A 13,995-nucleotide genomic window follows, 5' to 3' on the forward strand; every position below is an offset into this window, starting at 1 on the left:
ATAATATTTTAAAGGAGAATATCATCAAAGTTGAAAATTGTAAACCACGATTGCCACTGACTATGCCACAAAATAAAAAAAAAAGAATGTCAATGTCACTGTCATCAATTGGTCATCAAAATTGGAACATCGATTTTGTTTATGTGTTTATGTTAAAAATTTAGGAAAAAATCAAAATGTAAGTTAATATGGCTTGATAAAATCGTATATTATTGTACACTACGGCACTAATATCTGCAGAAATGATTTGCAATTTGCTAAACATTTAATACCCAATATTTTACTGTTTTATTTACCTTCAAGTATAATTAGTGTAATTAATACGTATTATTAAAGAGCTTTGAATTTTTTCAAAAAAAAACACCTTTAACGTGTAAAATGAAATATTGCCCTGGTTTACTGATATTTTATTTATTGCAGTCGCTGTATAAATAACGAAATGTCAGAATGTAAGCAGTTAATCACGGAATGGCTCAATGAGTACGCGTCTTTACAAGATAATGAAATAAAAAGTTTTGCAGCAGAACATGAACATAATCATGAGATTGCCACAGCAATATTTAACTTGTTGTATAGTGAGGACAAGGATGATGTGCAAACTTGCAAAGATGAATTATATGAACAGGTACTTTAAATTGTTATTCATACTTTCAATCTTTAAATGTTTATGACTGAAATTATTGGATAGATTGTATGAAAGATAATTAGATATGTTGGCTGTTAGAGATGTCTGGTAAAAAGCCAACACTCTATATATTGAATAAAGTATGGTTGGAAGGTATGATACTGAAGAGAAGTAAACCTTGTACTTTTAGACATTATTAGTTAGCATCCTTGGGCACAAATGGTGCACTTTCATTACCACATCAAGTGTCAGAATGATTAGTCAGGGGACATAAATGTCGACATTTTAGTAAGGCTAGTGTTTACACCAAAAAGACAATGATAGAAATTAAAATTTTTACAAATTTTCTTTTCAGCTCTTAGAAAATGTTTGTGTTCAACTCTTCAGTTTCTACAGATCTAAAGAAATAGAGTTGCAAAGATTTACTTTGCAGTTTGTACCAACTTTAATGTTCAATTACTTGAGTGCTATAGCTCAAGGCAGTAGCAAAAACACTAGATGTATTGAAACTCTTTTAATTGGTAAGCTTTTTTATATTATAACTTACCAAACACTCCTTTATATTTTTATAATTTAATAACTTTTTTATCATATCATACCTACAGACATTTTTTTCTTTATTTCAGGTCTATATAATTTTGAAGTGGTAGATGAAAGTGGTAAACCAAAAGTTGTTTCTTTTAGATTGCCTTCCTTAGCTCAAGCATCGATTTATCATGAGGTAAGACATAAATTTATCCTTTCTAAACTTAAAGTGTTACTATAGGATAAATTACTATTATTTTATATAATATTTAATCATTTTTTCCAGCCCTTATCTTTAGGATCTCAATTCCTAACAGAGAGTGCGCTGCGACGATGGGAGGAATGCAACACGAAACTTGTCAGCTGGGGCCCATTGTCCCAAGTGGAGACAATAAATGCACAGAATAGATTGAAAGTCATGGCAGCCTTACTTTTTATTTATAATAGACAATTAAGCTTATTACCTAAATTGGCGCTTAGACATTTTTGTATCGCTGCATCAAGGTAACTGCTACCACCATGTATTTAAACTAACTGTCGCCCGCTACTCCATCCATGCGGAATTAAAAAAACCAAATTTAGTAATCTATGTGTTCTTCCAGACTGTTTTATGTGTATGCCAATATCATTGAGATCTGTTTGGTAGGCTGAACAAACAAACAACCATCAATCTAACTTTCGCATTTATAATATTAGTAATATTAACAAACAAATTAATTAAAGTATGTAATTATATTTTATTCTGCAGAATTGTCACACAAGGGTTTCATAAGAAGCCAGGAGGTTCAAAACCTATTCCTCGGATACCAGTGTCTCCTAACTTCCTGTTAGAAATGGTAGAAGGGTCATATTTTGCAATGTTCAATGAGTTTTATACATTAGCATTGCAAGCTGTTAAAGATATCGATCAGAGAGCGCAATACGAGCTGTTTGCTGATGTAATGCTGGTCACCAGTGCTGTTATGAACTCATTAAAGAACAGTCCATCGGGTAAATGATATTTTGATTTTTTATAAAATGTGAAATAGCAGTATTAATATAGCTCTCTAATTAAAAAATAATAATTATAAATATGTAAATAACAAAATCTTTAGTACATTTTTTGACGTGACATTCATGACATAGTTCAATTCGACGTCTAGTTATGTTTGTCGGTTTTTTTAATAAATCTTAAACAACAGGTCAACCTTGCGACGGTCCAATGGGTATCAGCGTTGCTCTCTCTCCGGCTACTACTACAGTCACAATGTCAAAGTCAATGATAACCAATGCTTCGTTCCGTACAAAAAAATTGCCAGGTAAGAAAATGTCTTATTGCATCTAAAATGTCAATTACCATGAAAAATTAACTTTATGTCACTACTATTTTATATTTTGTACATACCTCAGCGAATACTAAAGGTGATCAAGGTTATTATAATGTCATTTCACCAATAAATTACTCTTGGAGCTTTTTTTTTTGTTTGAAAGTAGATAAAGTTTTTTTGTTAGGCACATTTTTTTTTCGTTTTGTCTCAATTGTTTTACTTTTCATTTATTTATTTCAGTTACTGATCGAAAAACTATATAAATTTATTAATGAAATAAGAAAAATAATATATGTAACTGAACTTGTGATCCCTTATAGTTCTTTTTGTTTATTTTATTTTCAGGTATGCTTTAGAAATTATTTGATACTTGCTATAAGTACAATAAACATATATATAGGCTAGGAATATGCGTTATCATAAAATAGTATTAAAGTTTATATAACCATATTTTTAATAATTATAAATCTCTTTCAGCACTCTATATTTTATGTTTTGACACATATACAAAGACGAATCCTTGAAGCTTGAGTTATCACTTTAATATGTCATTTTATAAATAATATTTTGATACTATTTGACTTTCAGACGATATTCCCATACAGCCGGGACAAGCTGTGGCCGCAGAATCAGCAGACATGTTGTCGTCTATCACCGAGGAGGCGGAGGCGGACGCTGCGCCCATGCAGCGCGGTGGAGTCATAAGAAATTCTAAACCGAAACTCGGTTCCTTTCCTGTGCTGGGTAAAAAAACGAAAGACGGCAAAGAGAAAACGGTCGCGACGAACGAGAAAAAGAATTCTGCTAAAGATTCTTCAAAGGGTATTTGGAATGCGTTGGGCAGTGGCGCCGGTGATATGGTAGATGCTCAACAAAAAGCTTTAGATAATTCTTTCGACGCTAACAGCAGTCTTAAGGATGAAATCTCGATGACGTCTGTTCTTAACAGTGCAGACAACTCAGACACTCGTTCACAAGGAACTAGTGATTCTTTAGACATGGAAGCGCCCTCTTCTCGTTTTGCTGCCATGCAAGTCAGTTCTGTCTAAATCTTAGACTATTCTTTACAGTATTATGTATCATTATAGTTACCGTATATGTGGTGTTTGTTATATTCAAGCTTTAGAAATAATTTAAAAAAAATATTAAAATTGTGCTGTTGGTATATTTACTTAATAAAGCTTTTAACGTTGTTGTGGTACTTAAGAATATTTCAATTGTAGTGATGATTGTAAATGAATTGAAAAAATTGTAATTGTGTCCTGCCAACTGTAATTATGTATCATTCCAATTATTGTTTTAATAAAGAAATTCTATAATACGTAAATAAAATCTCGTTAAACAAGTGCATATATTTTATTAAGTAATTTTTGTACCAAAATAAAATAATTGTAATAATTGGATAGTAAAAAAAATTCGTGCAAATAAATGCCAGTAGAAAAAAACCCTAAACACCTAAAAAGCGAAGGATTACCAATCTATAAGTGTGCATTTGCTAAATTATTTATCTTTATTTTCCCTTATTGGAAACGATGAATATGTTTACTGTAAAGTGCTTCGTTGTAATTAGACCGGGGAACGTAATCAAAGCCTATTAAAGTCTTTGGCTTTGTTTCTTGTAAAAGTTCTTCCAGCTTCGTTATGGTAGCAACGTATTCGTCATGTTCCTTTTCATTTATGACTATTGGCAGATTTGCTGCACAAACCCACAAATAAAACATGCCCACTGAAATATTAGAATAATAATTACCGCTGATTAAATATTAACACAAAAATATTCTGTAGGGGCGCTAGTGTGTTATTATAACATTGAATTTGACTTATTTCCAGAGACCGTTAGTTTCTAAGATCAAAATCCCCGTTTAGAACATAATTTTCTCTGTTATATCAATGATAATGAAAGGATGATGATATATTTTACAAAGGGATTTGGTCTCAGTAAATGAATGTCAGGCAGCAACGGCGAGTCAGATATCTTTATCGGTCTATAATTAACTCCGATAACAACGCCCTCTGCAACTGTTTAGTCCAAGGTCATTTGATGTCTATAGTGGGTTCTTGTTTAAAGGTGGATTTATAGAAATCAATGCATGAATCACAAGTTTATATCAGTATACTGACATTGAGTGAATTACTAAACAATATTTTTACAATATAACAGCGTTATGCTTACACAATATGAAACCTCCGAGTACACTAGCTCCAATGAGAAGACCAATGTCCATTGTGTTTTTCTTCAGCGTTAATAGGAGTGTTATAACCAAAACTGTAAATGCGATGAGGCGAACCAACTCGGCTACGATGTACGGCATCATTAATACATTATTGCACTGAAATGTTCAACATTAACAATTATTTAATATTCATCGATAACATTTTTTTATAATCGATATAACAGCTTAAAAACCGAATTATACAATTATAAATGTTGTGGAAATTTCTAAAACCTTTTTCAACTGTCCAGGGACAAGCAGAGAACAAAGTGAGGTAAAGGCAATGATTTATGCCTGATATACGTTTTGCCAGTAGAGCAGGACTGTAGCGCTGGCCTGGCATAGACTACTTCGACTCACTGGCGCCAGTTAACGTTTACATTAAACCATTTGGATGTCAGCACTGATTTGGAACCCTACGAGTTTTACATAAATAATGTAAAGAATCTGAGAAATACATGGTTCCCACATTTTTCCTGGCGCAAGGAATTGAGTAAGCGCGTGCATTTTAGATACTTTACTTAAGGACAGTGGGTACCTTATAGGCTCCATAAACATACATCATACATATAATTATATAGATGCATGTTAACAATATTATGAGACCAAGAGTTTTTGTTGGATCTGAAATAGAATTCACTTTATGTATATTTTCGATAAAAATCAGCGTTTTAATATTATCAAAATTGTAGTTACCGCTCCGTAAGTTGTTAACAAACTCTTTCGTAAATATCAAATTCAAATCATTCACCCAAAACGTTATTTTTTCTTCAATATTCTTGGGATTCGAATATCCAACACAGCTAATAGTTAAAACAATCAACGCTTGTATCTGAAAATAAAGTAAATGTCCTTTCATTCTCATTTGTTTCATGTTTTATAATTATTTAATTCATCTCAGGTCAGGACGGGTCCTTGTACCACTTATGTAGGGTCGCCGCACCAGGTTTTCTTCCACCAGATCATCCGTCATCTCAATCGTCACTACTCGCTACCTTCTTAATCATGTCACCTTTTACACAATGCATTTTAACATTCGCATTTCCGCCACATATTCTCTACATTGGGATCCATACATCACAAGTCTTACGATGGATTTATATCATTTCCCCCTTATTTTAAGACGAATTTGTGGGTCGCATATTTACCCCGTGACTTTTTGTCATTTCATCCAATTCGCTTTCATTCTATTTTTCACGTCTCGGTCAATATCGCATTCGTTTTACAAGTCGTAGGTACTTCCCAGGCATTCGTCTTCCTTTCATCGGCTATCACATAATCTTACGGGGTACTCGGATATATGCTGTTTATAATTTTTAATATGATTTTTTTACATACTATTGAGAATAGAGCAATTATTATTCCACCTAATCTAAGTGAAAACCAAAAACAACAGCTATACACCAGAGCCATTTGGTTTATTACAATGAATTCAAAGTGTTTTATAAACCGTAACTAAAATATTAATAATGCATTATCCTTTTTATACAGAGCTTCGTGTTGACTATCATGTAACGATCAAAAAGCTATTATTATCTTTTGTTACGTATTGATTGCAATAAAATGCTTGCGTGTTAAAATATTAAACTTTTTTATAACAGCATGATAGATGGCGACGCGACTTAGTTTAGCTAGGTACCTACATATAATTTAGACTCGTTAAAAACCTTTGTTACAAAAAACGGAAGTGTAGAATTGTCCTTGACATTTTATAACTGCTCGAATTAACATCAATTTGAACCCAAGGTCACTAGAACTACATATTTTCCATCCATACTACTCCGTGTCGTCGGTACATCTCAACGAACACAATACATTTATCTCTTGATTCATTCTCATTTCTATAAATATAAGTAAATGTTATCAAAGGTCCCAAAGTAAAAACTGCGCAGAACTCAATTTCCTCGACGGAGCTTCCAATCGCTTGCACGAGATTCTTTGCATGTGTATACACTTATTATCGCAAGAAAGTACAGTCGGACACAAAATCATCGCGAATTGTGCAAGAACACAATATTAATGCGAATTGTGCAATTACTAAAAAAAATCTTACTAAACTTACACATGCGAATGTTTGGATGGATGGATGTTTGAAGGTGTCTCGACAATGGCTGTAAGGAGCTCGCTGAAATTTGGTATAGATTTAAAACATAGTCTGGAAACTGGAAGACAACATATGCTGCTAATTAAGGTTTCTTTTAATTTCGAACGGATTCCCACAAAAATGTTGACATGTGAACTCGAGCTACATCGTGACATGTTACGTTACATGTTTTACATCAAAAATGAAAAGATTAAAAGATTAATTAATGTTTCCTGTAAATAAATGTAGTGGTTCGAAGTGAATAAGTTCGTCATAAAATGTGGTTTGAACTGTACCTGCGCCTTGCAACTGCGCAGTATCTGTCATGTAGTACTACTTTGGGTCCTGACAAATATCGATTTTGCATTCATGTACTTGTCTTTCGCAACTAGTTAGCTTGTTATTACTTGGTAACATTTCTATCATTGTTTGTTATGGAAAAATGATACAGATTTGTGTTAATTGTTCGTGTAATGTGATTGCTTATCAAAACAACATATGATACATATTTTCATCATAAGTGCAATAAGAGTAAAGTAATGGAGAACACAATTACATTATTTACTTTACCCGATGAACTTATATTTATTGTGTTAAAATATACCGATATTCGTGATGCTATTAATTTTAGTGCTACATGTAGGCACTTTCATGATTTGGTGAAGAGTAACCAGAGCTTTTGGGCATATAAATTCAAAGGACAGTAAGTTGATTTAGATAAGATTTCTTATTCCAATGCTATCAGATATGTTTTTACGTTTGAGAGACATTGTGGCTGTGTTCTATTTGATGTCTACGACGTAACTTCTCACCCTCTACCTATATTGCTATCTATTATATAAATGTTTTTTTTTTGCCATTTGAACAACAACATTCCATAATAAGTCCTAATATCTAACTTTATATTCTCAAACACTCTCGTGACCTATTTTATCTCCCTTTAATGGATATTTAGGCTGTAATCGTCAAAGTTGCAGTATGATTAATTATACATTCTGTGACTATGGGGGTACCAGAGCACAAATCTTTGATACTTATGATAAATTAAAATCAGAGATGATTTTTTGGCGAATCGAATCCTTGATGATGTCCTTAAACACTAACATTATGTCTAATGTGATTCTGTATACTGTAGGGTTCTTTAACTTAAAATTTATAATATTATATGTTTATTTCTAAAGTTTATCGCAGGTGGTAAATTTTCCAAGTATTGAAATGCCAATAAATATTGCAGGTTGCCATGCATCTTTGATGTTGCTGACCAGTACAGCAGTGGTATTTGGCTAAATGAGTTAAAAACCTTTTTGCTCCAAAAACAAAGCATTTATAAAGAATTATTGGAATTGCCGGCAAGACATTATTGGTGAGTAAAAGTAAAATTTTAGTAGTGTATATTTTTATTTATTAATTAAATACAAGTTATTTAGGTGTAAATTTAACTATTTACGGGTTTTATATGTGCAAATTTTAGGAAAATTGGACAATTTTCTCTCCATGATGTGGTTCATTTCTTCAAAGTATCATCAACACATAACCTTGGATACTACTATACCATTTCCATACTGCACAACATAATTAGAATTGGTTATAAAAAAATGCTACAGTATAATACAGAAAAGTAAGTGAACTTACTAATATAATTACCTCTTGTTCTACTTCTTTTTTACAACAAAAAAAACCTTTCTTGTAGGCCATATACATTAACTGAAATGCATTATGCAAAATGTGTGCTCAGTCATCTAATGCATAGTTATCTGACTGTGAAATGGATAAAAAATCAAATGATTGAAGAAACACCTCCGGAAATTGTCCTCAATTTCATTGTGCAGTGGATTGATAATGAGAACTTCCACTTTTTTGAAGACGTCCTAAATAAAGTTTGTATCAAACTAGCCTTATTTATATTTTTATCAAACTATCTTGTTTTGTTCAGTCATAATAATGAAATTTAAATACAGTTGGACATTTGGGCTGATAAAGTTAAAGCACATTTGACAAATGCCCATCCGGATCAACTTACGGAGAATACTGATGAACTATACACTCCAGCTCAAATTTTCTCTGCCGTTTCCACTGTCCTGTTCCACCAGAACCGTATGACTATGACTACTTCAGCAAACTTGGACACCCTTGATGTCTTAAAGGTATTTATTTTAGTAAATTTTTTTACTATTAGCAGTAATATCACACTCATCAGTAAAGAGGGACATAATAGACGGATACAACAAATTATAACAGTCCTATTTGCCTTTTATTGGCACAAATTGCAAGGAAAGCCTGTAACTGTCAAAATGGTGATCAATTACAAATGAGATTTCAAAAAAGCTGAAATGTGTGGACCAAAAACTACGTCCAAATTTTTTAGAGTACCTATTTCATGTAATATAAAATACAATGTATATTTGCAGGTGTTGGAAAATAAAGTTGGGAATCAAATAGCAGTGTATGCTATTTACCAAGCAATAGCCAGACGATGTGGTGCCGCATGCGACCTGATCGTCTTTGTGAACCATTTGTTCTTGGAGTGGCGTTGCGAGGACAACCCGAACAAGCCCGTCATGTACAAGATACAGATCATGACTGGAGAGCTTGAGGCCAATCACCGCTGCCCCTATGTCAGCTCCCGCTTCAAGTACAGCGCGGATGCTCTACTGCATAGCCTGCACGCCTGCTTTGTTAAGAGCCTGGGGCCTATGCAAAATTGGTAAGAACAACAATGTATACATCTCACCAGTATATAGGTATTACCTGCTCCATTCAGCATAATTTTAGTGCTGTCTTCCAAAAATGTGTTTATTTTCCTCGCTCTTTCCCCAATGGTTAATTTATTAGGTATGATACTTATTAAGTATTAAAATATTTCAGGGCGTCAGCTAACGCGGCAGATTTGCTTGGATTCCTCGGTGGTACTTACACCACGCCCAGCGCATATGATATATTTTATCAATTCTTCTCCGGCGATATTGATTTGATTTCGTTGAATTCATCTCTTGATATTAAAAATGTAAGCAAACTGTCGGATAAGCAAGATAATAGATAAATTTGTTTATGTCACTAAAGTTATTAATTATTTTCAGCTATCAGAAAGGGAAATGGCAATAATTCTCTCATTGGTTCATGTGAAGATACGGATGAACCGTCCACTTGGCAAATTTCAAAATAAAGCTGTAAGTACAGCTTGCAAAACTTAACACCTCTTTATATCACTCTTTGTGACGTCACGCATGTACAACCCTTCGACCATCAGATCTTTCTATAAATCATTATTCAGTCTAGATTTTTCTTAACTAAGAACTAAAAAAAAATCTTATTCTTTAATATAAATTACTATATTTATATTGTGCAATTTAAGAGTCTTTACTGTTGGACTAATCGTCCAATGGCAAAACTCTCTAATTTGTTGTCTTTAAAACCTAATTTGTATTGCATTGCTTCCAGGTTTTTTTTTATTTTGATTTAGTTGTTTTTTTTAATCACATGTTTCAAACACATAGACATTTTGTTGATTTGACTAGCCCAGTGCGGTTTAAGTGCATTAGAAGGAAGTATCCTTCCAAGACGAGATATTACAACGACGACTTGTTTAAGGTAAAGATATCGGAGGCAAGGGAGCATGATGTCACAGTAAAGTATGGGGTGGGTATGGTGTGTAGTCACAAGGACTTGGAGTACCAGTGCATCATTATCGGCTGGGAGCTGAGCTGCAATGCGGAGTGGCGCACTCGCCTTACCAATGACGGTCAGACCACAGGCTTCGAACAGCCCTATTATAACGTCGTGGCCAACGATCAAACCGAGCGATATGTTGCACAAGGTAAGTGCCCTTGATAACAAAGTATAGCCAAGTAATTAGTGTGATGAATTTAATATACAGTTTGTACTGCACTATGATTTGAAAATGGACTTACTTCTTACTCTTCCTAATATTATAAACACAAAAGCTTAATTGAATTGATTTTTGTTACTATCTGAGTCCAGAACGGTTAAAGGTATCTTAGAGAAATTTGACATAGATGTTGAAGATAGTCTGGAAGAACCTGTAGGCGACTAATTAAATTTCTTGCAAACGGTGTCGCGGGCGACAGCCACTAAATATATATTATTATTTATGTGGTCTTGTTCTAATAATTATAAGTAAGTTTATATTTGTTGAATATTGAAATTAAATTTTGTGTAATTGTTTAGAAAATCTGGTGCCTGTTAATCGTCCAAACCGTTTGCTCCATTTGGAGGATTTGGTCAGCAAAGATTTTAGCCATTTTGATGGCTTCAGCTATGTTATGAATGATGAGAAGAAGACAGAATATCCAGAAGAAGGGCCGATCATCGAGGAGCACCGCCAGCGTTGCATGACAATCGAAAATTATTGAATGTTACCTTAGAGTTAGACTGCTGTAACACTTGTATTGATTATGTGAATTACAAAGTGTAATTTCGCGCGTATGTATGTTTGTTTTTTATGTATGTGGACTTGTATGTATGGCAATTGTAACAGACTAGAAACTAAACGATTAAATCGACTTTGTGGAGTGAGATGTAATTCAATTCTTCTTCCGCTGAGTGTCAATACATCGGCCCAAAGCACACGTGTTTTGTGTTGATGTTGATTATTTCCCCTATACTGGGTGTCCGAGAATGGCGTGTACAACGATTACCACAGATTTCTTGGTCGAAAATATGACGATTTAACCCAATTTACCTATATCTAAAATTGCTGCGTATAGCCGCTAGAGGGCTGTAAAGTTTGCAAATATTTTTACATTTATTCAAATATCTCAAAAATTCGTAACTGTGTATGCCCTTGTATAGGAGACGTAACGTACCTTTTTACGTTGCTAAATCGTTTTTTCGAGAATGTCCTAAAATATGAAAGTGTTACTTATAATATTACAGATTATTAAGTTTATTTAAAAAAGAATTGTTTCAAAAAGCAGCCAAAACATGACGCTATTCGTGCCTTGGAGCTTGTCAATTTTTTTAAATCAAAGTTGCATTTTTAACCGACTTCAAGAACGAGGAAGTTCTCCATCCGTCTGAATGTTTTTTATGTAGTCTCTGTGGTTGTCAAAGGGAATAAAAGGGATGTCAGTATGTATTAATGCAAGTGTCACTGCATTCAAAATTAAAGTAACAAGTAGTATCTAGAAATTATATCAACTACTGCATGCATTAAACTTATACTTCAGAAATTATAATATTCAAAGAGTTAAAAATCTTATAGATTATCAATATTTAAACTATTTTTTTCTCATAAGTCACTTTTTATTTATAAGAATACTGACCTCTATACATGGACTTGGTGTAAGTCGTGATATTTTGGGCTTACTGGATTTTCGATCGAATAGATAGAAAATGAAAGGAAATTTCCATATATAGAGATCAGGATAAGAATCAAATTACATACAAAAAACAAATTTTTCTGGCCCAGCGAGAGGCGCGTCATAAAAATTATTGATAATTTAATATGACACGTGAAAATTGCCTACTATAACTTCACTATTGCCTATCAGCGGGGGCTAAACAAAGTGCAATAGCTAAAGCGATTCCACGACGAACATCAAAAATATATAGAACTGACAATATGTTTCGGTAAGTCACGTAATTATCGTGCGTCCATAGCTCCATACATTTTTTAAATTTTGTTATGGAATCGCCTCAGAGCGAATGCATTTTGTCTAGCCCCTCAGGCCAGAAAAGTTTGTTGCGCTATAAGTAAATATTTGTGAAAACCATATTGTAGAGGACTAAAATAAATAAAAAACTACATGAAATTATTATTCTTTATTTATATCTGTTGCAGTGCTTATTACATTAAATCAATTTCGTAGGGACAAAGTGGTGTGTAGACGTTATTTACATTCGATCTGACGGAGTTTTGACATTCAATTAGAAACACGTCTAAGGCAATGGCACTACTAAACAAGGCATCGGAAATAATTGGAACAATCTAACAACGCTTCACAGGAAAATGATAAATGTAATATCCAAAACATTATCCAGAAATGGCAATCAAATTATAAAAACGAAACCTTTTATGATTTACTAAGTACTTTTAGAGAAAAAAACTTAATTGTATGCATGTTGTTCTACAAAATACTACATCCCTGTAATGCAAACACTTTTTGTATAAAATGATCACCATTCCCGAATTCAAATATGTAGCTTTATATTGTTACTGCAAGGTATAGTAAACATTAAGTACTCAATTAGCGTAGCGTAGCAAATTGTTAAACATACTAACATATATTAATTAACGTAGCAAGACAATTATCCACCTTTACAAAATGAATTATTGTATATCTATTATAAGCTAAAATTTCTTGACGCGAAACTAAACCTCGTCAACAATAATGTTATGAGCAACATTGTTGTCACACCCCTATTGTTACTTCAAATATTTGGCCTAAAAATTTATAACATTTGAAACAAAGATTACGTATTCTAAATCTTGACCATTCTACATACAATTTATATATAAGTAAAAAAAGGAGTTTCAACATAAGTTTATCTGCAAATTATTTTATCAGATATGTTCTCAGAGTACATTAAATTTATATGCAATATTGATGACCTACTTTACTATCTAATGATACAGACGATTTATTAAAACTGCAAGTAGAATGATTAACATAAAAAGGAACGCAATTTCTTTACGACGATAAAGTAATCTAAAAAGCTGGACTAAATTTTATTAAGAGCTATTTAATTATACTGACAACGTCACACATTAGGTACTTATCAAATTACGTGAGCTTCCAATAGGTAGGGGCAGTCGCACGCGGCGCACGACGCCACACAATCAGAGTCCCACTCGCGCCCGCCATTGCCACTGCGCTTGCGTCTGCGACTAGCACATAATATTGCGAACGATCGCTAACACTAAAGTTATCGCAAGATAAGATAAAAAGCAAGGATCTGTTCGTGAGACTGAGATCAAAATCGGTGTGCCATACAACAAAACACATATATTTTTAAAGTATTCAAATCAAACTACTTATAAAAATTTATTCAGTATTTATCTTCTGCAGTAATAAATTTATGTCAAGTTAAAGTAAAAAGCGACATTAGCCTAGGTAGAACTAGAATTAATATTTTGACCATCTCGATATCTAACATTACAGCAATTAATTTACAATGTCAGAGAACCTATAACATTAAATAAAGCAAAACTAAATGATAAATGGAACATGTAACTCGCGCAGTAGATATGAGTACAGGTTGTCATTTGGATCGAGTTTGGTT

At 33.2% G+C, this 13,995-nt stretch overlaps 4 protein-coding genes across 6 annotated transcripts in view; 2 read left to right on the forward strand and 2 right to left on the reverse strand.

Annotated features, from left to right (window-relative positions):
* Nucleotides 1-90: 90 nt before the first annotated feature.
* Hyccin (PI4KA lipid kinase complex subunit hyccin) lies at nucleotides 91-3,694 on the forward strand. The gene is made up of 8 exons (XM_013326543.1): nucleotides 91-178; nucleotides 421-625; nucleotides 981-1,146; nucleotides 1,252-1,346; nucleotides 1,437-1,654; nucleotides 1,899-2,140; nucleotides 2,332-2,448; nucleotides 3,046-3,694. Exons 2-8 carry the CDS (start codon nucleotides 440-442, stop codon nucleotides 3,504-3,506), a joined length of 1,485 nt encoding a protein of 494 aa, XP_013181997.1. The 5' UTR covers nucleotides 91-178; nucleotides 421-439; the 3' UTR covers nucleotides 3,507-3,694.
* A 174-nt stretch (nucleotides 3,695-3,868) lies between these two features.
* On the reverse strand, nucleotides 3,869-9,612 carry LOC106128411 (uncharacterized). 2 transcript variants are annotated; one of them, XM_013326789.1, is made up of 5 exons: nucleotides 9,502-9,612; nucleotides 5,367-5,502; nucleotides 5,209-5,294; nucleotides 4,631-4,787; nucleotides 3,869-4,183 (listed from the first exon to the last, which is right to left on the reverse strand). In XM_013326789.1, the coding sequence occupies exons 1-5, from the start codon at nucleotides 9,508-9,510 to the stop codon at nucleotides 3,978-3,980; spliced, it is 594 nt and encodes a 197-aa protein (XP_013182243.1). In that variant the 5' UTR covers nucleotides 9,511-9,612; the 3' UTR covers nucleotides 3,869-3,977. The 2 variants fall into 2 exon arrangements, with proteins under 2 accessions (XP_013182243.1, XP_013182242.1); XM_013326788.1 differs by lacking the exon at nucleotides 9,502-9,612 and adding an exon at nucleotides 6,009-6,115.
* On the forward strand, nucleotides 7,020-12,527 carry LOC106128410 (F-box only protein 21). 2 transcript variants are annotated; one of them, XM_013326786.1, is made up of 10 exons: nucleotides 7,020-7,456; nucleotides 7,988-8,116; nucleotides 8,225-8,371; nucleotides 8,444-8,630; nucleotides 8,712-8,897; nucleotides 9,162-9,457; nucleotides 9,619-9,757; nucleotides 9,831-9,920; nucleotides 10,342-10,567; nucleotides 10,939-12,527. In XM_013326786.1, the coding sequence occupies exons 1-10, from the start codon at nucleotides 7,293-7,295 to the stop codon at nucleotides 11,121-11,123; spliced, it is 1,749 nt and encodes a 582-aa protein (XP_013182240.1). In that variant the 5' UTR covers nucleotides 7,020-7,292; the 3' UTR covers nucleotides 11,124-12,527. The 2 variants fall into 2 exon arrangements, with proteins under 2 accessions (XP_013182240.1, XP_013182241.1); XM_013326787.1 differs by having other exon boundaries at nucleotides 7,022-7,456; nucleotides 10,348-10,567.
* Nucleotides 12,528-13,491: 964 nt separating this feature from the next.
* The window catches only part of mrj (DnaJ heat shock protein family (Hsp40) member B6 mrj), a 6,089-nt gene continuing 5,585 nt past the window's right edge, over nucleotides 13,492-13,995 (reverse strand). Inside the window, exon 7 of the mRNA XM_013326498.1 lies at nucleotides 13,492-13,600. Coding sequence (XP_013181952.1) covers nucleotides 13,492-13,600 — 109 coding nt within the window. The remainder of the gene's footprint in view (nucleotides 13,601-13,995) is intronic.

Source organism: Papilio xuthus, unplaced genomic scaffold (genome assembly GCF_000836235.2).
Source record: "Papilio xuthus unplaced genomic scaffold, Pxut_1.1 DF828780.1, whole genome shotgun sequence".
NCBI classification, from domain to species: Eukaryota; Metazoa; Arthropoda; class Insecta; order Lepidoptera; family Papilionidae; genus Papilio; species Papilio xuthus.